The 23,179-nt window shown below is 36.8% G+C and overlaps 2 protein-coding genes across 7 annotated transcripts in view; one reads left to right on the top strand and one right to left on the bottom strand.

The window, feature by feature from the left end:
• Positions 1–889: 889 nt before the first annotated feature.
• LOC129274656 (mucin-2-like) lies at positions 890–6,148 on the bottom strand. The gene is made up of 5 exons (XM_054911428.2): positions 6,021–6,148; positions 3,121–3,585; positions 2,379–2,490; positions 1,733–1,800; positions 890–1,248 (listed from the first exon to the last, which is right to left on the bottom strand). Exons 1-5 carry the CDS (start codon positions 6,120–6,122, stop codon positions 1,117–1,119), a joined length of 879 nt encoding a protein of 292 aa, XP_054767403.2. The 5' UTR covers positions 6,123–6,148; the 3' UTR covers positions 890–1,116.
• A 144-nt stretch (positions 6,149–6,292) lies between these two features.
• The window catches only part of LOC129275161 (pre-mRNA-processing factor 40 homolog B-like), a 32,635-nt gene continuing 15,748 nt past the window's right edge, over positions 6,293–23,179 (top strand). Inside the window, exons 1-7 of one of the 6 annotated variants that reach the window (XM_064108372.1) lie at positions 6,293–6,350; positions 13,710–13,790; positions 14,279–14,525; positions 14,763–14,864; positions 19,284–19,324; positions 20,204–20,299; positions 20,763–20,786. In XM_064108372.1, the coding sequence (XP_063964442.1) occupies positions 6,348–6,350; positions 13,710–13,790; positions 14,279–14,525; positions 14,763–14,864; positions 19,284–19,324; positions 20,204–20,299; positions 20,763–20,786 (594 nt within the window). In that variant the 5' untranslated portion in view covers positions 6,293–6,347. Of the gene's footprint in view, positions 6,395–13,709; positions 13,791–14,278; positions 14,526–14,762; positions 14,865–19,283; positions 19,325–20,203; positions 20,300–20,762; positions 20,787–23,179 lie in introns of all 6 variants that reach the window. The other 5 variants (XM_064108377.1, XM_064108374.1, XM_064108373.1 and 2 more) reach the window with 5 other exon arrangements.

Raw genomic sequence — 23,179 nt, 5'->3', positions numbered from 1 at the left:
ATTGATTTTATGAAAGCCAAACAGAAGAGTGTCTGGACATCCACCCCTCTCCCCCCCCCCCCCTCCCCTTAGTTCTTAAGGCTCGAATATATACACCATGACAAAGCTCAGAAATAATTTCTGGTTAAAGTCAATTGGGATAACATGAAGCAAAAAATGTCAATAAAGCAGCTATAGGATGAATTATTGTTGTCTGGCTCAGTGCAAAGAGCTACAGTATAGTGATATCATTATTCTTTCCAAAAACAAAAATGATAGTTGAGGCAGATCGTTTGTCATTAGTGGGGTAATTTGTTTCACCATGTAGTTGAATAAGAAATGGGGGTTCTGTGCACCATCGGAGAACATTTTTTAACGAACTTTTCGTATTACCTGAAGAGTATAGTAAATTAATCTTGATGTTCCCTTTGCCAAATCGTGTCCCATGGGGTTCAAAATTGGTAATTTCGACAGTATCTTGGATTTTTCATGAAAACCAATTATTTTCATATTTTTTTACACAGACAATGGGAAAATCTTAAATGAATACGCTTCTTACTATGATTCATATAGTGGGAATTGATTACAATCGTTCTCTGGACAGCCCGGTTGTTATTTTTCGAAAGCCAAAGGGAACGTCAAAATTAATTAACTAGTCATTTCAGGCAATACAAAAAATTGGTGAAAAAAAATGTTCTCTGATGGTGCACGGGAACCCCCATTTCCGACTAAACTAACGTGTGAACACTATATATATATGGAAAGGGTATATAATTCCATTTGAAACAATCAGAAAAGCGAAACAAGAACAATGATCCTTGGCAGACTATTAGCTTGAATAAGGTAGTTTAAATCATGTGAAGTCTAATACGGATTTCAGATGAGCTGATCTTTTGTCTTCCCATTTCTCCTCCTCTCCTACTCCTCTTCTTCAACTATTCCACAGACCACATATTATCCTTCTCTTCCTCATCATCTTCCTCTTTCTCCTTCTTATGCTTTTCCTCTTTTATTTGTCATATTGTTCTATTAAATCCATCTCCTCCTTGTTTTCTCATTGATTGTCATCTCCTCCTTCATTTTTCTCTGTGTTATCCTCTTCCTTGTTCTTCCACTCTTGCTCCTGATACTTCCCCATCACTGGACATCCAAATTTGCTCTTCTCAAAGCTAAGAGTCCATTTACAATATCTTGAGGCAGCATCCGTAACTGAGCAAACTCTTCCGTATTTGAATACCTCAGCTTGGTGCGCGGGTCTGTGTATTTTGCCTGGAAAAGAACATTCAAGAGTAACACATCATATGTGAGACAATTTTTTTGAAAGTACAATTTTCTAATTGCATTTTCAATGTAGTAAAAAATTAATGGTCGAATTTGCTACTCACAATGACCCCTATTCATAGTACACAAAAAGAGTAACTTATTTAATTGTGTTTTGAATATCATACCTCTTCTTTGTTAGGAAGAGTAATTCACAAATATCGTACTTAACAGACCCCCTTTCCATATATGAATATCATTTCACTTCTAATATTATCAATAATCATCCCAAATAATAATGTCACTTTTATCAAATTTTAAATAGTGACCATTATGAAAAAGTATTTTTTATGGAAAGTAAGTATACATAGACCCTAATTCAGGTAGTGATATTCGTAAATCCTAGCAAAGTCAAAAAGCATCTCAAGAGAAGTGTCACATACTTGTGAAATTACGATGAATCGATAACTGAATTCTAGAGATTATTACTTACTGGCAAACCTGAAATATCAGAGTATTTCTTTGGTGGTTTTCTTGAAGGTGGTGCATCAATGCTGCTATCTGTGTTAATGGAGAAAAAAAAACATGTGTCAATAGTAAATCCATTATGTAATATCTTTCAGTTTGTTTTATTTCTGCATTCCAGCAATCAAAGAATACAGAAATATATGGTTTTAATGTGACCTTGTGGTTTAAAGTTCAGAGAATTCCACTGATCAGTGGTTTAACTGTTTGGTACATAGATATATGTGGGTTCTGTGTGATGTAGTATTGAAAAAGTAGTAGTTTTATGTCAAATACTCCTTCCTTCCTTTTGTTGTTGTTGTTGATGTGATTTAGCAGTCCTTTATGTGTAGAAATGGTAGTGTATAAGTTGGAGAATGGTTGTAGATTACAGCTTGGATTAGTGGTGTTTTGGGTGTAGTTGAGTAGTGGTTTTTAGCCCAAACACAACAGTCACACCCTGTCATTAATTTGATTTTGTCCAGAAGAGGTTTTATTTTTATGAAATGTCCATTTATTCAACCTCGACCTCTATAAGCAATCATAGTCACAAGTCAACGTTATTACTAAGATTTGTGTATCTGGGTCCCTTATGTAATAATATCCCTCTAAAGGGCCCTATCTTTGTAACTTACATGTTGATCCTACTGGTCTATTGAGTTGAACTCTTTCTGAGGCAATTATCTGCTTCAATGTCTTCCATGTCCTTGTCTTCTTCCCAGCTGACAAACCTCCTTTACCTGAAAACTGTAAAAAAAAAAAAAAAAAAAAAAAAAAAATGGAGAGAAGAAATTTCAAATAAAAACACAATTGCTTTCATAGATAATAGTCTAAAAACAAATCTATATAGAAATATAACAAACACTTCAATGGGTGATTTCAAGTAGGGTGTTGGCACTGGTGTTTGGAAGCAAAATTCAGATGGCCGTCCCAAGCTTAAACGGGTAATGTGAGTTTACAAAAATTGTCAATATCTTACTAATAGCTCATCATCTGGTGAGCTTCGCCCCTGGACCAGCATCAATTTTACTTTGGTGCTGTGTTGAAGTAAAACTCAGCCCAACATCGAACATAAGAATAAAATATATAGGCCACAAAGACTTCATGTTTCTTGCAAAATAATTAATTTAATAAAAGATAACATCAGTATTTTACTAAAGGTCATACAAGGTATCAATGAACAGCTGAGGATTTTCTTTCATATCCAGATAACTTTGAGGTTAAACAGGTTTTTATTATCAACACTCCAGATTTTTTAGAGAACTTTATTCTGACAAATGCTTTATTTAGATGGAAACACAGCTTACACACACAAACAAATATACAATCTCTGGACTCTGGGTGTGAGAGACAATTGAGATATAAGCCTAGACCTACTGTAAAATTTGGATTCTTGAAGATGTGAGTTGGAGGCAAGACTTGAACTTCCTGTTGAGCAGTAGACCCACCATTGGTACCCTGTGGCGCTGGCTCTGTCTTGACTGGTCCTCCAGGAGCAGTGGCAGTTGGAGCATCTCCTGTTGGGGCTGGAACTGCAACTGGTTGCCTCACTGCAGGTGTGGAAGGCACAGATTTCACATCCTCCTTGGAGACCAATGATGACCCTCTCTGTGATGACCTTGTTGACACAGTAGCACTCAATTGTGTATTTGCAGGACTTGACAAGGTAACTATGTTCGATGCTTTGCTTGAGGTTGATGGTGCTTTAGTTTGTGTGGTAGGTACTGCTGTGGCATTGGTAATACTTGGACTGGCGTCACTCTGACTTACTGCACTCTGACTTACTGCAGACTTCTTTGCAGGGGTTGTTGGTGGAATGGCAGGAGTTTGGTCATCTTTTGACTGATAGAAGAGTAACAGAAAAATCTTGAGAGTAAAGAAATCTATATCATATCTAAAATCAGATATCAGGAAAAGACTAGAGTTATCGTCTTCTGCATGCAGCAGAGTGGGAAATCATTTTTTTTTATTTTGTTCTTGCTTTGAGGGGAATATTTATTTTTGGCCACATTTTTTTAGGGCAATTGCTGAATTGCTAGAGCAAATTAGTTTCCCAGATCTCATGATCATCATATATAAAATTTTGTTTAATGTTTGCTTGAGGGAAATGATCATTATCAATTGCCAACAAAAAATCTTCTCCTGGTATACACCATGACTATGCTTTTCTTCCATCCATCCTCCCCCTTCCTGTTCTTTTACTCTTCTGCTCCATCAGACATCTAATGTTTGCTTCCTAATCCTCCTTCTGCCTTTCCCTCCTCCTTCCATCATGACCATCACCCTCCCTTTTCTTCATCTTTTTATTATCTTTTTATCCCTTTCATCAACATAGTTTCCCATATCTCTCCCTTTATGAATGTCATATTTTTCAGATTTCACTTCTTAATTTCCAAGGGCAAGGCTTCTTTTTTCTCTCTCTCCTGTCCTGACACTGTGTCAGTGAACACTATGACTAGGTCATACTCATAGACTTGTTCATTGAATACAGTGGTGAAACCTGCTCTTCTTTCACTTTTCCAGACCTTACTTATACCCCTTTCATAAACCCAATAAAACCTATCCTCCAATTAGCCGCCTAAGAGTAATGCCGATAATTCAATAAAAATTGCGTTCACAAACTCCGAAAATTATCCGCATTATTTTTACGAGCGCCCGTCCTGAAAAAGGTGGAAAATCGTCATGACAACTGGACACGCCTCCTCCGATGCGGTTGTGTTGGAAAAGGGTGACCTTGTGACCGCACCATGGCAATTATCCGCATTATTTGGAAATACGTTCATAAACTCAAAATCTTGTCCCGATGCCGCTATTATGCGTATAATAGCAGCATCAGAATAATGCGGATAACTCTTGTCCTCCTCTGATTTTACGACCAAATTATGCTGCTATTAGCCGCATAATTGGGTTTTATTGGGTTTATGAAAGGGGTATTAGTTTCATCTTCCTTCCTCACTTCTTGTCTCTTGATCTTCAACTTTGCCCTTTTTCTTCTTCTTCTTACTCTTAGTCTTTGTATTTTTAAATTTGACTATGTTTCACATTGAAATTTTATTCATTTCTAAAACATTTTAGTTTTTTTTATTTTAAAAATATATTTTTAAAACACCAAATATCATTATGATTTTTGTTAGATGATTGGATTTGTTTTGTTTGCTTGAAGTTTGAACTTTTTTCTTCTTTCTATCTTTTCTATCCTTCATTGTTAATCCTTCTATCCTTCCTGCTTGCCCTTTTTGTTCCATCTTTCTTTATTTCCTAGATTTCTTTCCTGACCCTTTCTCTTTCTCTCTGTGTTCATTTTCTTTCTTTCCTTCTTTCTGTTACTTTCCTTCTTTACTAAATAGCCGTTTTTCTTTGCTTCCTTCTCCCTTCCTCTCCCTTTTCTTTTCATTCTTTCTCTTCTTCCAATATTTTCTTTTTTCATTCTCTCCTTCCTTCATTTTCCCTTCCTTTCTTTCCTCCTTTTATGCCTTTCTTTCATTCTTTGTTTTATTTTTCCCTTCTAATTCTTGACCTTATTCTTTCTTTTCCTTCCTTCCTGTTTTTCTTTCAAAGAATGAAGGAAACATTTCTCTTTCCTTCACTTCATTCTTTCTTTCCTCCTCCTTTTATCTTACTTTCTTTTTTTCCTTTCTCTCCTTTTTGTCTTTGAGCTTCACACATTTGTTCATCTTCCCTTCCTTTCTTTTTCTTTCTTTCGGTATTCATTTCAGAGAATGATGGAAACATTTTTTTCTCTCTTTTATTCTTTCTTTCAGTGTTTCATCCTTCTTTTATTTTTTCCCTTCATATTTTCCTTATTTTGTTCTTCTCAATTCATCTCTTTTCTCTCCTTCATTCTTTCGCTCACCCTCCCTTCCAATTCTTGAGTTTTTTCATTCTTTGTTTGTCGATTTGATATTTGCTCCTCAAAATTTAAATCTCTCTTTTTTCTAATTCTACATAAATAAAATTCATGACCACCGCTCCAACTTGATGTTGAATCTCTAACTTACCAGACTTGGAATTGTTCTATTTGTTTCTGAGAATCTCCAAAACAGTGGAGGGATCACATAAGAGAGAGAGAGAGTTTGTCCCGTATTTCATTTTGTGAAATCTGGTCACCCTGGCCTGCTGGCCAGCCGCCTAGACTAGTTAATAATTTTTTCCACAATTGCGCTGACATAAACATACATATATGGGACTACATTGTAGATTCGACATGATATTTATTACGATTTTATACATAACCTAACGAGTGAAGTATCTGAAAATTATCCATAGGATGAGCTTACATTTTTCCTTTTTCTTCCTCCTGCAGCTGGCTCTGTCTCTGTGGAAACAAGCCTATTTTTTCGTGCTTGAATTCGAGAGGAGATCCGGACGGTCGCTGACATTTTGTAAATTTTTCAGGCTGGTCATCATTATTCATTATAATTGCTAGAAACTACTATTTTTTCAACAAAAGTCTTTGTTATAAACTCATTAAAAATAATATTTAATATATTTAAATTTTATCTATTCTTAAAAAAAATTATATTATAAATTATTTTTATTTATCATTGTCATATTCTAAATAATAAATAGGATCTATCGCGTGTGTCTATACAATTTGCAGTGAAATGGTGAGACAGAATATAATTTTACATTCTATTGAACTTAATATTTGGTAATAAGTGTTATATATTTGTAAATGAAGTATGTTTGAATAGTAGATCATGTAGTATGTGCATGAAGTTATTTCACATATGTGATTGCGAGTTAAGACCGATAGAAGTAGAGAGTCCCTGCCAAGTGTCGCACTAAAAACTAGGGAGTAGGGGCCCGTTTCTCAACACCGTCATAAGTCTAACTTCTTGACTAAATCGGAGATAGTGAGCTACTTGTCCGCTCACCGTTTCACGAAGCCCTCTTTACCAAGATCGGGTACAACAACCTCACTAAATATTTATGACACCTCCGAACCTGTCATAACTTCTTTCTTAATGACGTAGTGGCATCACATGGGTAGACTATGAGTATGACATGCAAAAGTGCCTAGAAATTTTAAAATTATAATCTTACGTAATCAATCATAGAGGTTGAAATTACATCACAAAACAAGTGGGATAATGCATTCAATGATAATTGTAATACAAAGAAACTATAAAAACTGTTTGTAAAACGCCACAAAACCATTAATTTTGAAATAGTAAAATGATTTAATCGATAAAGTTTCTACCACGTCAGGCCATCCATAACTGAACTCGTATTTGTCGTTTTCAGACCCCTATTAAAAGTTGGATAATTCTATCTCTAATTTATGCATATAATTTGTCAAATTTCGTATGTTTCGGTATTATTAAAAAATGTTTCGTTAAACTATAATTTTGATGACTTTCGGAGTCATAAAAGACCGTATAATTATCATCATTTTACAAAGAAAACCGTTATGGTTTACTTTTGTAAACTATTAAAATTTGATATCCCGGGGGTATCCATCTCAACGTCCACAAGTGATTTTTAGTCATGAAATGAATTATTCATAATTTAATTTTCTCTGCAATTGAATGCTCCAGTCTTCATGGTCTAAGTATGTATGATGCATAATTCACCTGTGCTATTATTTTGAAAAGATTTATTTCCCAATTCATCACAATATTTGCAATTTTGTCATTATTTTTCTTTTTGAAAATTATGCTATTTTGTGACTAAGGCTACGTCTCGTCTGCTCTTTTAACCGATAGTATCGATATCAAGGTATGCTAAGTTAGGAAGCCTTTCGAGAAACAGGTTTAGTAAGATTGGAACTAACTCCGTGGTTGGTGGATAAAGATATGACTAACTTGTCCATGTGTTGAGAAACGGGCCCTAGGCCGCTCGATCGCCAAGGCCCGGCCCAGCGACGTCTGCAGCTGCGCTGCCGCCCTGGTGGTCCGGGCACGAAGCTCGGGAGTCGAGTCCGCTGGCCGCGGCAGAGCTCAGCCTGTGCAGCTGTGTGATGTTTTGTCCAAAAAATGGGGGCTGCCAAAATGGGTGATGAAAGTTGCAAAAGTCTGATGCCAAGTAGAAGAAACAAGTTGATTGATTAATGATTGTCCTCTTGTCTCTAGTACTTAATAGTAGTCTCTTAGTCTTACTAATACTAGTCTTGCGCGTCTGTTTTGGCAGCCGCATGGAGTTTTTTGGGGCTAAAACTAAAGTAAAATTAAAAAGTGATACTGATAGACTTTCTATTTCTCGGCCGCGCCCACTCACACATGCATGCGAGGTTAGCTATACTATTACTAACCTCACACAACGAACGCATGTTATTTGGACGTTTTTATTCGTCTGTTTCGAGGAGTTTTTAAACATTTTTTTATTTTTTAAATTTCTCCTCACACAGACGGCTCGCTATCGTGCAGCCACCATTAGGGGACTTACAAGGCAAAATCCCCCGTCGGGGCTCTTCAATTTTTGTCTTTAATGAATCAAACTTTTGAAAATTAACGCGACCGAAATGCAAATTAATAATATTCCCTCTTGGCATTAATTGCCAAAAAATGGGGAAAATCAAGTTAAAAGGAACAAAAACAGTGACTTACCTCGGCTGTCGCGCAACTTAACTGCCCTGTTTTATCCTAACTTAATACACAAAAACATATGGCCATTGAGTCCCCTGTACAGATCGCGCTAGAACTTCGGTCTCTGTATTTGGTGAGTGAAGCCAACGGAGTTCAGCTGAACAACCAACATAACAGAGACCGAAGCTTTTGGTCTACATTTTTTCACTACATAAATTTTAACCTTATTAAATCACTTAATTTTAAAAATATAGTCAAAATTATTTATAAAAATGATTTTTAATGCTTACCTCCAAGTCCAAATCTCGGCCAAGATACTCCGTCCGATCCGTCCGAAGATCCTTAATACTGCGGTGGAAATTACACAAACAATTGAAATGCGAATGTTGTTATCTTGGGTTTTAAGGCGCGTATCATTCAGATATGAATATTTACGCCTATGATTAATTTGTCGTTTTTGTGGTTATAAAATTTGATGCATTATGGATCAGCGCTGCTTTAAGTCAATTTGTATGAGATCGTGAAAGGCGGCTCATCACAAATCATTGATTGTTTGAATAGTATTTTCTGGCCAACCTGGTTCAGTAATTTGAACGGGCTTCTCAGCATGTGCATGATTGCTAATAAAGCAAGCACTGCCTAGGCCCAACCAAGACAGTGTGATGCCTGTCAACAGACCTCTCCTTCCGAAGTTTGAAAAGAGAAAATAAAAATGTGTAATATAAAATACATGTTACTGTATGATATACAGTACCATAACCTATAAAAAAGAAACAATGCAGACATTCTGGGCTTGTGCTCGGTGCAATTAATCTCATATGTTATTATTAAATGTTATATGTTTTACATGGTTATTTGGAATATTCTATCGATTCATAGATGGGTGACACCTGTGTACATAGACTAAGGGGAACTTCAAAATGCAGTAGCCAAAATATAAGTAAATTAAAAAAAAAAATACAAAAAAAACAAACATATTATATACATATATACACATTATATACATTTATTTACAGCCTGCTATATCTTGTAATATGTTATGCAGAGAGAACTTAAAAATGAGAGAGTCTATGTGTCCTTACGAAAGACACAAGTGCTCTCTGGTGTGTAGCTTCTGATGAAGATAATGATCCTTCGAGATCTGCTGCCTCTTGGCAGTCTGTATCCACTAACAGCATTGTTCTTTCTATAATATATTTTGTGCATTCAGTTAGAAAATGTCTTGTTGTTTCAGGCACTCCACAAACATCGCATAATCCAGATAGGTGTATTTTGAATAGAAATAGGTTTTGGTTTAATCCTATATTATCCATTCTTAGACAGTGCAAAATGGATTCACTATTCTTGTGGTTCAAGGAACATTTAAAAGTTCCTGCTACATTTTTTTGGATTCTTTTTAAGGGGGATACAGTTTCCTACCATCTATTTTGCAATTTTTGCATATAATAACATTTGATCATACTATTTGATTCTCTTTTATTTAGTTTATTATGGATGTTGATTGTAGGATGTATTAAAGCACTTTTGGCAGCCTTATCTACCACTTCATTACCAGTGATGTTACAATGCCCAGGTATCCACTCATAACAAATATGTATTCCTTTATGATGAAGTTGTGTCTGGAGCATCAACAACTCATATTGAACTGTTCTTCGTTGTTGTTTTTCAAAGCTTCTAGTGCTCCAAGAGAGTCACAGAAAATAACCGCTCCTGTGAGTAATCTTGGTACCTGTATTTGGTTTATCCAATATAGTGACAGAATAATGGCAGCTATTTCTGCTCTGTAAGAGGATGTATTGTTGTGTAGTCTTTTGGACTCTTCATGATTGAAGTGTGGTATAAAAAATGCAGCAGCTGCCCTGCCCGTGTCTGGGGACTTTGAGCCATCCGTAAATATGTAGGTGGTTTGGCCACTTCTGATTAATAAGTTCTATACTTCTCTCTTTTTGGGACAAGGGGTTGTCTGCCTTGGAAATAAGGTCACTGAGTTCATTTGATATGGATGTGGTCTCATAATGCCACTTGGGGATGGGTGTTGTTATGAACATGTCCTCAATCTTGTATGATAAAATCGGTGGTAATACTAACACTCTTTGACCAAAGGGTTCCCGAGTATTTTGATTCACTTGTATATTAAATTGCCAACAATCTTTCAAGTCCTCCATCAAAGGGTGGTTTGGGATACTTTCAATACGTTTCTTCAATTTGACACTTAGCATTTCCCGACGTAAGTCTAAAGGCATCTCCCCCAGCTCTACCTGTAATGTCCTGAGAGAAGTTCCTTTTCTTGCTCCAGCACAGATTAGCAGGGACTGATATTGGATCGAGTTCAATTTATTTTTTACATTTGTTGCGGAGTTATATGCTTCGCAGGCGTAATCCATCAGTGACCGTATGATGGCTCTATATACCTGGAGGGTTTCCTGTGCGCTGTTACAAAAGGGGCTGTAAGCAATACATTTAAGTATATTTATTTTTTTCTGACATCTCTGAACAATGCTATCAATATGTGGCTTCCATGTCAATCTCTTATCAAATAATACACCTAAATATCTGTGCTCCTTTTGTGGAAAGAGGATACATTCATTCAGAGTGATCATGAAATGTTCTTCTCTATTTGAACGTGAGAATAGCATGGGACGAGTTTTGTCATGAGATATATTCAATCCCTATGATGAAAACCAATTGTTCAATTCATTTAAATTTTCTTAAATATATTTGCTAGATTCCTTCAAGTCACTTCCGTGTTTCCAGATAACGCAATCATCCGCATACAACAGATTGTATACGTTAGGTGAAATAGGAATGTCATGTAGCATTATATTGAACAATTCTGGACTGAGTGTACTCCCTTGGGGGAGACCATTGTTAATTTCCATACATGGAGAAAGTTGCTTTCCTAATCGTACTTGGAAAGTACGACGCGATAGAAGATTTTAGATGTAGGGAAGTATGTTGCCTTTCAGTCCTATTTTACCTAATTTGACTAAAAGTCCTTTTGTCCACAATGAATCAAACGCCTTCTCTAGGTCTACAAATACAGCTATCGTCTTCGTATCGACTTCCAGATTCTTTTGGATACTATTTTTAAGATGTATAATATTATATAAGGTACAACGTCCCCTTCTAAATCCATTCTGGATTGCGGATAGTATATTGTGTTTTTCCAAATAAAACTGGAGTCTCTTTTTTACCAAGCTTTCCATTATTTTCATAAGGCAAGAAGTTAAGGAAATAGGGTGGTATGAATTTGTTAATGTGGGGTCTTTATTTGGTTTCAAAATTGGAATCATTATGGAATGCTTACATGGGGATGGAATTTCACCATATTTCCCATATTTTGTTGATTAACATAAGCATATCTTCTTTTGCATTCGTTGGAAGATTCTTATATACCTGATATCCAATGTTATCTTCCCCGGGCGTTGATTCTTTTTTCGTTTTCAGGATATAATTTAGTTCTGTCATGTCAAAAGGTTCGTTAATGGCAAGTTTACCGCTCAAAGTAGACATGAAACTTTGTGCAAATGTACTTGCTTTTTCTTCGTCTGCGGTAATTATCCTACCGTCTACATGAAGAACTGGCATTTTATTGGTTGGTTTAGTTTGTGAACCATTTAGTCTCTTTACAGAGTGCCATATCATCGTTAGGGGCGTAAACCGGTCAAATTTAGAGCAGAGTTCCCGCCAATATTGCCGTTTTGCCTGTCTAACGAGTCTTTGCGCTTCTGCTTTCTTTTTTCTATAGTGTTCCAAATTTTCTTGGGATGGATTTTTCCTCAGTTTATTTTTTGATTTATTTCGTTCCCTTATTTTGGTGGTGCAATCTTTTGTCCACCAGGGAGTTGAATTTTGTTTGTGTTTTTTAAAAGGTGGGGCAGTTTCATCAAGAACACTTGTGATTAGTTTTATGAAAAGGTCATAGGTTTCTGAAGCGTTTAACACACTCGTTGTACTAGGGTATGTTGTTCTAAAGTGTTCCTTGCACTTCTTTTGAAAATCTGACCAGTTCATATGTTTAAGAGATCATTTTTTGGTTGGGTAGTGATCTGGATCATTCATGGTTAGGGCTTTCCTAAGATGCAATTCAATTCTGACAGGGAAGTGGTCGCTGCCACATTTGTCAGATAAGACCTGCCATTCACAATTAATAGCTAAAGAGGGTGAGGTGATGGATAAATCAAGACAAGATGTTTTACCTGTATGTAGATCTAATCGAGTCCCAGAACCATTATTAAGTATGATGAGGTTATTTTGGGCAAGAAAGTTTTCAATTAAATGACCGTTGCTATCAGTTTTTTCACATTTTTCCTATCGAACAGTCTCTATTCAAGTAATCAACAGGTTGCATCTCATGTATTAGACAGGAATAACTGTCGTTTCTGGGGATTTATTTAACAATTTCTGACATTTTACTATAATCCCCTTTCACCGACGGTAGTGTGTTAGTGCGAGCCTGCATGTGTAATCAGGTCAGCCATTCGGGCTACCGGGTTTTGAATTGAATAAATGAATTTGGAGAAAAGATCCCCAATTTTCACTGTTGTAGAGGGAGTTTTTGTCTTGAGCACCTGCATACATGTAGCAGAGTGAGACTATAGGCGCCGCTTTTCTGACGGCGGCGTCAACACCAAATCTTAACCGTAAGTTTTTGAAATGACAGAAAGAAAGTATATGGACCTAGTTCATGAAACTTGGCCATAATGTTAATCAAGTATTACTGAACATCCTGCCTGAGTTTCAGGTCACATGACCAAGGTCAAAGGTCATTTAGGGTCAATGAACTTTGGCCAAGTTGGGGGAATTTGTTGAATTACCATCATAACTTTAAAAGTTTATGGATCTAATTCATGAAACTTAGACATGAGAGTATCAAGTATCACTGAACATCCTGTGCGAGTTTCAGGTCACATGATCAAGGTCATTTAAGGTCAATGAACTTTGGCCAAGTTGGGGGAATTCGTTGAATTACCATCATAACTCTGTAAGTGTATTGGTCTAGTTCATAAAACTTGGACATACATGTAAGAGTAATCAAGTATCACTGAACATCTCATGCGAGTTTCAGGTCACATAACCAAAGGCAAAGGTCATTTAAGGTCATTGAGCTTTGTCCATTTGGACGTAATTATTAGATTGCTGTCATAACTTTCAAAGTTTATAGATAGGCCTATAGTTTATAAAATGTGGATCAGGTGAGACTGCCAGAGGTGCTCCACTTGTTTTTTTTTTTGTGGGGGGTGGGGGTCATAAACTTGGGTGCATGTACAAAGTCAATGGCAAGTGTAGCACCCAGGTTTGGGCTTGTTGCATGCGATATGGTGGATCTACTCTTTGCCAGAAATTATGCACTGGCATGCTATCAAAATATTGTATTTAATGAATAAAGGTATGAAATGTGCCCATATGAACTTCGCTGAATTTTTGTTTTACTTTTAGTCTGGACCAGGGAACCAGCCACCGGCTGGGGGGAATCCCCCTTTCAACCCTCAAGGTCCGATGATGATGCCACCATTTGGGGTAAGAGACATCGTCAAATTGATTTCAACAAACGGTAAAACCAAGCAAATTTATTTCATGAAATATGATTTATTGTGAGCATGTTGAAGATATTTTACAACATGAAACACTGAACCAGTCTGCATTATTTGTAAAGGTGTATGTTAATTTATTCTTTATTGTGGGAAAATACAAATGATTTAAGTTATATGCTGTTATAGCATAAAACATCACATATTTACTCCTCATAACTGAAGCAAAATAATGGACTGTTGGATAAAATGTATTTACAGACATGAGCACCATATACAGTGGATGATTTTCTTAATATTATCATCACCACTCCACCATCATCATCTTTCTCTCCATTGTCTCCTTCATTAAAACTTTTTACAAATATTTAATTCCATCAAATTAATCATTCAACATTTAATAATAATTACCCAATTACATGTATTACTGTATTTATCACAATAATTTACTTTTCTTTATTTTTGTTTCCATTCCAGGGGCCAGGGATGCCCCCACCACCATTCCCCATGCCAGGTCAGGGGCCTCCCCCATCGGGTGGGCCTCCGCCACAGGGAGGGCCAGGACCCGGGGGAGGACCCCCGATGAACATGCCGCCACCAAACTTTGGGCAACCCCCTCCTGGAATGCCTCCTATGCCTCCTCCCATGGGCATGCCGCCCCCTGGATGGCCCAACGCACCCAACATGGGCATGCCCCCTATGATGCCACCAGGCTTCCCTCCAGGTAAGTCGCTGTAAATGAATGCATGTGTTATAAATGATGTTGAGTGGTAATAAGAAAGAGGGTAGTATTGGTGGTGGTGATGATGATGATGATGATGATAGTGGTGAGGAGGATTTCATGGTGATGAGAAGTAAAACAAAAGGGCAATAATGCCGATGATAAATCATGAGGTAAATATGCTGAATGGAACAAAATAATTTTTTTTAAACAAAACAAATTCTGTATTTCTTGTTCTAGGAATGTTTCCACCCGTTGTACCTCCTACAGTACCACCTGTATCTACCATGCCATCGGCTAAAACAATCTCTGCAGAAACAACCGCCACTACTGCTGCATCAGGTACTTCTCAAAACAAGCAAGGGAATCTTCCATGAAACACTTTGTCGGTGATATTCTAAGACAGACGTTACAAGCTCCTGAATCCCTTGCATCTGATTGACTAAAAGAAAATCTATCACTTATATGTCAGTGGAGATTATTGACAAAATGCCTCATGAATGTTCCCTTTTGTTTAGCCATCATATGACTTAAAAGACCCAAACAGTTCAAATCACACTTACATGTACAGTACCAGGTTCTTGTAACTTTGATAGTTTAAAATATTTTACAGATAATGAATGTTTATGAGTTCAATGAACAGAATACTTCATGAGGTGAAAGATGAAATGATCCATTCAACGAGGCATAGCCTCGTTGAATGGATCATTCATTTCATCTTTCACCGAATGAAGCATTCTGTCCATTGCACAAATAAAAATAACATTTATTATTTGGTTGATATGACACCTAAACAAAGATCTTTTTCATATGAATTTTATGAATTTTGATGCAAAATATGCTCATGCGAGCTCGGTGTTTTAATTGTCGCGTACATGCGCGCTGCAAACACGAGTGGTTTTATTTTTAGTGCCTGCTGTCTCGGTGCGCGTGCAATGGACAAAATCGTATGGATCCAAAATTGCATGATGCAGAGATGCCAACTTTTGGAAATCAGAATTAGGGAGGATTTGCAACCGACACCAAATTATGTGCGCATAGCGCACATCTCGAGCGCGGAGCGCTCGACCCTTGCGGCCGGGGTCGAGGGCCCGCCTTAGGGCCCTGGAAGCTCTGGGTTTCTAGATGCTCTCTGGTGCAATCTGACCCTTATTTTGGAGCATTTCACATGTTTTTAAAAAAACATTGTTCCCACTTTTTTTACATAAAAATAAAAATATCAAATATGCATTTTACATGTAAAAAAAATGAGGGGACAATAGAAGAAAAGTACCTGTTCAACTATAATAATGAGGAATTATCCTCTTTATTATTATTAAAGCGCGGGTAACGTCTTCCTCCTCGCTGGTCCCTTGCTTGGTGAAATAAGTCAACAGGGTACTAGTGGAGCTCGAAGATCTCGTCTTCGCAATGTCCGTATGCCGTTTGCTCCCTACGTGCTTCCGAATATCATCACGACCTCCGTGCTCAACTTTAATGTCCACGCTGCAAATTGTGCAAAATGCATGGTAGATTCCTCTTTCCTACTTCCGAATACACAGGTACTGGAGACTGTATTCAGTCTTATACTTCTGAGACCATTTCTTGGTCTTTTTTTGTTGATTTTCCGCCATTTCGTGTCAATATCAACCCATCAATACGCCGAAATCACACACCGATATTCCATCGCACGACTCGACAAATCCAGCGGCCGCGAGCGCACACGCTTCGCAAAGCTAGCCGGGCCTACCGGCCTGGTGCACAGTGGATTCCCGTTGGGCATATCACATGCACCAGCTTTTCGCTGCTCCTTATTTGTCTGCCTTTCACACAGAATTTAGTAGCAGCGAAACGTAATGCAGAGCTGCCAACCATTACGTTTTTGCCGTAATCATTACGTTTTTTCATTCAAATTACGGCATTATGGTTTTTCTTTTCAAATTACGTTTTTTGACAATTTTGATAATGTGTGTACATAATTGTATGTATGTGGAGTGCGTGTTGAGCCCGAGATGAGCCTGGTACTTGCGCGTGCGTAGTCGCCTGCCGGCCGGTTTTCCAACGCATTTTAATAATTTGATAGCGTGCACGTACATATACGTTAGTTGAATATGCGAGCGGCATGCATGGTACGAATCGCGATGTATAGCGACTGGTAAATACGTCTGTAAGGATGATGACGTCATCCAAGATGGCAACTTACGATGACAAACGAAATGATCGAGGATGATTATGTTTTGATCATCATTTGAAAGGAAATAACAGTAACTGCGGTCTAAGGTACGATATTTCTGAATTTTGTATATTTTATCTTAAATTTGCATGTAATTTCTTTCCTATAAAGTGATGTTTTATGTACAAAAAAACGATCCGAAAATCAGATTTCCGCCGAATGTTAGATCTAACGTTACTGCTAATACGTTGTCTTTACGCACGGGCCAACACTCTTCAGGTGAGTGGAGCCAACGTTTGTTCTTGCAGCGCAGAGCGAGGAGTACGATGAATTGGGTAGGGTAATTCCCCAAATGTAGTAAGAGAAGAGTCCATTTGTAATGGAGGGGATTTGGAGGTTTGAGGGAAATTATTATTCCATTTGCAAAATTTTACAAAAATACTCATCATATATATTAAAGATTGAATTATCAAAAGATATTTTTCATATACTTTAAAATTAATTGTAGTGATAAAGAAATGAAATTTTGAGGCTATTTTCTTGAATTGATTAATATCAATTCCCTTCGGATAACGGTACTGTCTGGTTAATTTTCATCAACTCGTATCACACAAATACGATGAATTCGGCTTTGAAAAGACCTGGAAAGCTCTTCATTGTCCCCTGAAGTAATAATTCTGGGTGATATTCAACATTTATTGATAGTTTCACATGATTTATACTAGAGAGATGTCCTACTGCCTTTGGAATTCATTAAAAAAGTCGGCACTTTAGCATTCAGTTTAGCATGAATGGGAAGATTTCTTCCCCGGTTCTGGCGGCCTAGATGTCTGCTCTATAGTGCTGTCACTGCTGGGGATGATTGAGTGTGCGTGCAGTGTGATTGAGGCTGAGCTGTGCACATCGTGAAGTGATTTACGATGGGACTTTTGTGGAATGATTTCAACTTCTTAATCTTATCTATAGATCTATTTGAATTTTAGATTAGATTGATTTATGAATAATTTTTCTATATTTGTGGAATGTTACATGTACACTTCCATTTTATGACACTTTAATTTTAAAGGGTACTGTTTGGCAAAAACAATGTTACTTGGGAAGAGAAGTCTGAATTGATGTCAACTTTTTTTTTTATTTCTCTTAGTCTACAATTTGGTAGTTTTGTCAGGAAACTCAACATAAAACAATGAATTATTTTAGAAGTGGAAAGGAAGCCCCAGAAAAATGGAGCCCTAAAAATGTTCACCAGAACTGATTTTGGTGCCCCTGAAAGAATTTTTTCTCAACAGATCTTCACTTTGATAAGTGCCGGAGTAGGTTGCACTACAAAATGGCCTAGCTACTTATCATTTTTAGAAAAATTTGCCTAGGTGCCCATTTGACTAGAATAAAAGTGGCCTTCATGCCCTTTAGAATGGCCTTGATACCCCTTGAAATTTTGGGGCATTCAAGGCCACTTTGCCGGTTGCCCCAAGCTGAAAGTGCCCATTTAAAAATGGCCTTGCCCCTCTCAATTCTTAATTCAAGCCCTGCTACTGACTTAATTAAAGTTGGTAGATTATATCAAACGGCCCAAGACTAAGGGTCCAATTTGTTAACACTCCGTTACTTAGCCCAGACTAGGCCTAGAGATTAACTTTTTTTAAATTGTTCACTGCATACATACTTTTTGCATTGGATGTTTGTCGCGTGTGGTTTTAAGGTTCGTTTTAACACATTCCTTTTTTTTGTTGGAAATTCCTTTTTTTGGCCATAATGATTCCTTTTTTTGCTTGCACAAGGTTGGCAGCTCTGGTAATGGAATTACTACATGCTTAAGTCAGCAGACGATACATGTACTTCCAATCCAATTTGATCAATGCAAAAAAAATCGTAATTTCGGGAGGATAAGGATGGTAATCGTAAGGGCGGGAGTTGGGATGAATTTTCGGGAGCCTCCCGATGAAATCGGGAGGGTTGGCATCTCTGATGATGAATGGATCCAAAACTGCACGGTTGATGCGTCATTGTAAAATGGGCTCAATGATCGATATCAAACAACCGATCAAATGACAAGGATCTGTCTAGGTGTCAAATAATGTTTGTTATTTTCCTTCTTCATTAGTTGCATTCACCTTCTATTCATAATAGCACTGTCTTGGTCTAGTCCCACTCTGTTGCCATGGGCCTTTAGCACATAACTTTGCAATAGTAAAGTTCATTTGTATACTTAATTGTACATAGTGATCATTACAATCAAGCATAAAAATTAGCCCTTTGATCAAACGTGAAACTTTGTGTTATGAAGGTCAGTATGTGTAAGACTAGGGTCATGTTTAATTTCTTAAGCAAGGTGATTTTCATATCTTGCCAAGTACCTCCTCACTATTCTCCTGGAGAAGTTAAGTCAATGTCAAGACAATTCTGACATGCACTCAGTCAAGGAGATCTGAAAAAAATCAATCAGAAATGTAAATTAAGTGAGGAACGTAATAGCTTAGTGGTAGATTGATGGGTTGGATTTACAAGATGCATAGCAAGCACTGGATGGCAATTCAAATTCCACGGTTTCCATTTTCTTAATATTGAATCATTAATAATTTATTTTTCTGTTGCTTTATATATTGCAGCTCCAACAGGAAGTGCTTTAGGTTCAGAGACGACTGCTAAGGTGAGTATATATAAGATTTAATTGACTTTAATAGGTTCTTCTCGTTTTTTTATTGCCCTAAAATCAGGGGTGTAAGAGTTCAGCATTTTTAGCTAATTTCAACTATGTTGGTTTTTATCATTTTTTAGCTCATTTTAACTTTTCTTTATAAAAGTATGGGAGCTCTTCTTCAAAATATCAGCTTTTTCAGTTCCTTTTTTTTTAATAATCAGTTACACCCCTGTAAAATTATCAATTTCTCATTTTGGGGCATGAAGACACACATTAATCCTAAGCTTTCCTCTTTTTGAAAACATTGGAAAAAGACAAATTAAGAAGAGATTCTTATCAATTTATCTTGAGATTCTTGATCCTATTTCCAAGTTGAAGAATATATAGTCTGGGGAAGAAGACGTTTTAAAAATGACTTACAGTTTGACTTAGGGGTAAGTTTAAGTGCTGACACACATATGGTTTATAACACAGTATCATGCAGTGTGGAGAAGTTTGATGATGTGTCTGACATATTCAGCATGCAAGTCCATCCTTGCATTTGATAGGAACTTGACTCAAACACATAGGCCTGTATTCTCAAGAGAGGTTTCAATGGTAGCATGGTACAAACCATGGACTATGCAGACTTTTTTACATAAATATGTTTAATTTCATCAAGTACACTAAGAAAAGTACAATTAGAAGAGCAAATATTTGGCAAAGGACGCTAAAAGGGAAGCGCAATAATGCAATAAATTTGCATAGTCCATGGTTTCGTACCATAGTACCAATTGAAACTTCTTTTGAGAATATAGGCCATAATGGTACATAGAATCTGCTATAAACAATGAAATTCACTTTAAAAAGTTTATTATTTCATAACTCTCAATAATTTTTCTCATGCAGCCTTCGTCATCTGGTGACAACAAACCTAGTGAGAGTAAACCAACTCTGAAGGATACAGTCCAGGGAGGGGGAGACGAATCACAAGCTAAGAAAAAGGTACTTTAAAACATCACAATTTCATTTACATTGGCTTTTAATAGCTACTTACAACTGCTATTTTGTGCATCTTTTTTTTTTGGGGGGGGGGTTACCGATAGTCCCCCTTGAGTCTCTTTTCCCATGGTTCAGGATTTCATTTCATTAAGGGGGAATTGACCTCTTATGCTCTATCATCCGTCATAGGCAATAACAAATATGTTGTGAAAATAAGTCTTAAATTATTCGTTGAATCTGCCTTTAAAAAAAAATATGTTGAGAAGCATGCAGTAAATACTTTGTTTCTTAGGAGAAAAATTGATTGTTGTAAAGAGTACGCCAGTGGAAAATGATTTACCATTGGAGTTGAGAGTAATACACTACATTGGAAAATATTCTTAGTAATAATCACATGTGCATTGTAAATGACTCTAAATGACTAAATGAATCCCATTGAATTTATTTCCCAAAATACGCTTTCCAGCTGGATTATTCTGCCATTGGAAATGTAAGTAAATGTAGAGCTTGATCAATTTAGAATGTAATGTTAGTGGGTGCAGTGCAAACTCCCATTACCCCAGAGGCCCAGGTAGCCCACTGCCAGAGGTGTCTGATGTGGGAGTTGTGTATGGCCAACTGAGTTCATTTTGTGTACCAAGATGAGCTTGGATCCCAGTGAGAGAATTGAAATATTACTGGGACAGTTCTGATACATGTTTTTTCCTACAAAATGGCAATAAATTCACTGAAAATGACAATGAGTCAGTGGGCAGTGTAATTGTTGACCAACACTGGATTGCATTTTACATACAGATTGACAATATATAGTGAAAGAAATCAAACCTACATTAAATATTTTTTATTTAACTAGAGTAGCGTTGTCAGTTAATGAAATTGTTATCACTGAAGGCTTCTGAAGTTGTCCTGGTCTCAAAATAAGTCTTCTTAAGTTGTTGTGTGTGCATTAATATCTTGTAATGGTCTGAAAAAAATCAGGCTTCTGAAGTTGCAGTGAATAACTTAATATTTTGTATCAGTCTCGAAAATCTTCTCATGGGTGTTTCGTAATGCTGTTTGTAGGTGAGTTTCCGAACGACAGGTGATCCTTTCTTAGGCATTATCAAATCATCACTGAAAATTTTGAGTATCATTTTCTCAAAGAAATGGTCACCAGTCATGCATATTTTACAGACAGCTTTATGAACAGTTGCTGTGAAGTTGCTGTGTGTGCAGGTTCTTATAATATCAGCACTACCTTTAATAATTTTCTTGAGGGTGCAATTTAGCTCCACGATTTGCCAAGGAGAGTTATTTATTCTGTTCACATTTAGCTTGGACTTTTCAGGATTGCACTGAACAGAGCTCTAATATAGATTCTACATGCATACTTTACACTTGTACTAATGTGTAACCTCACATTATTCTGAATCCATACACTTTCATTCTGTTACTAATGGCACACTCACATTTTCCCTACAGCGGGCATATGGTGAGTTAAAAACAGCTGTTTAAAATTTTTTTTACCAGGTACATATAGGCTGTTTGAATAAAAATGAATAAAAGAGCTGTTTTTCACTCGCCTTACCGCCACTGTAGTGGAAATGAAACTGCAGAATTAGTGTGTAGTAGTGTCATTTTTTTGGTCACTTTATTATGAAATTTTTTATTAGTATATTATATAGAGGCATGAGCATAATCAGTCATTTCACTGCTTTAGAAACTGACTTTGCATGAAACAATTTTGAACTGGTAGAGATATAAGCTGAAAAAATATACATTATATTTTTGGGATCCACAACCATGTTTTGTTAGTCTGACATCTGCATAAGATATCGTATATGAATACATGTATGTAGTACAAAAAAGCATGTACCAGCAAATCCATGTATCAAATGTAGGTAGAAAACTTCCTCTTTTTCTCGGGTTACTTCACAATTCCTGAGGGATAGAAGGTAATAATGGGAGTAATAATTATTATCATCTATATATAGAGTGTTCTAGCGATGCATTAAAAACGCGTATTTTTGTCTGAATCAATTGCCTGTGCAGTATCAGAGCGTATCCCTAAAAAGGACAGAAATCTGACGAATATCCCATATAGGCACCTGTACAAACTTTGTTATTGAATATGAGAGCTTATTCAACAGTTGCGGGCGCGAATGCGTGAAATATACAACGCGTACAACAATGAAAGCAATGCGATGCGCAGCATAGAGCACAACTACGCTCCATGATGTCATAATGAACTACATGCAAGTCGCATGTCAACGACCAAAATTGATCCTCTGAAGTGATAATGGCTTGTGGTATGACTTGTTAAATCAAATTTCACCCTCTTTTTTTGGGGGGGGGGGTGGGATAGATGATAATAATTATATTGGATGGCTTTATTTCATGAAATACCAGAAAATATTCCACTCGTTAGGGCCAATTTTCCACTCATCTTCGATTTGTGGAATATTTTCTCGAACTCTTGGAATATTTCTTGTATTCCATTCTGAGCCATCCAATATAATATAAATATTACACTTTTAATACATGTGTAATACATGGTAAAAACAACTCTGCACTTTACAGATACTAGTATATTATTGCCCCGATTTGGCTTTGGCATTGAAAGATCCCAGATCTTTGGCATTGTAGGTAGGAAAATGATAGGATGACATACTAGAGAGGTTGTCCTCCTGGAGAGCCATCACTTGGGAATAATTGTCTTGAAGGAAGATTGTCCTGAAGTGACAATTGCTGCTTCAAGGTGCTGAAGATCTCAACAGAGCTTTATTTTGAGAATCTTTGTTTCTACTTGCGATTTTGTAATAGGATTTTTGTAGTAATATATTAACAGGACATCAATGAAAAACAGCTTTGTGGATTCAACCGTGTCTTTTCTTTTTTTATCTT

The sequence above is a fragment of the Lytechinus pictus genome, chromosome 13, assembly GCF_037042905.1.
Source record: "Lytechinus pictus isolate F3 Inbred chromosome 13, Lp3.0, whole genome shotgun sequence".
Lineage (NCBI taxonomy): Eukaryota > Metazoa > Echinodermata > Echinoidea > Temnopleuroida > Toxopneustidae > Lytechinus > Lytechinus pictus.
This window is presented reverse-complemented; position numbering and strand designations above follow the sequence as displayed.

Coding starts and splice junctions, on each gene's coding strand:
- LOC129274656 (XM_054911428.2), bottom strand. CDS start 6,122: ATGTCAGCGACCGTCCGGATCTCCTCTCGAATTCAAGCACGAAAAAAT. Junction 2,491..3,120: donor TCAAGAATCCAAATTTTACA/GTAGGTCTAGGC, acceptor TTTTTTTTACAG/TTTTCAGGTAAAGGAGGTTT. Junction 1,801..2,378: donor TAGACCAGTAGGATCAACAT/GTAAGTTACAAA, acceptor CCATTAACACAG/ATAGCAGCATTGATGCACCA.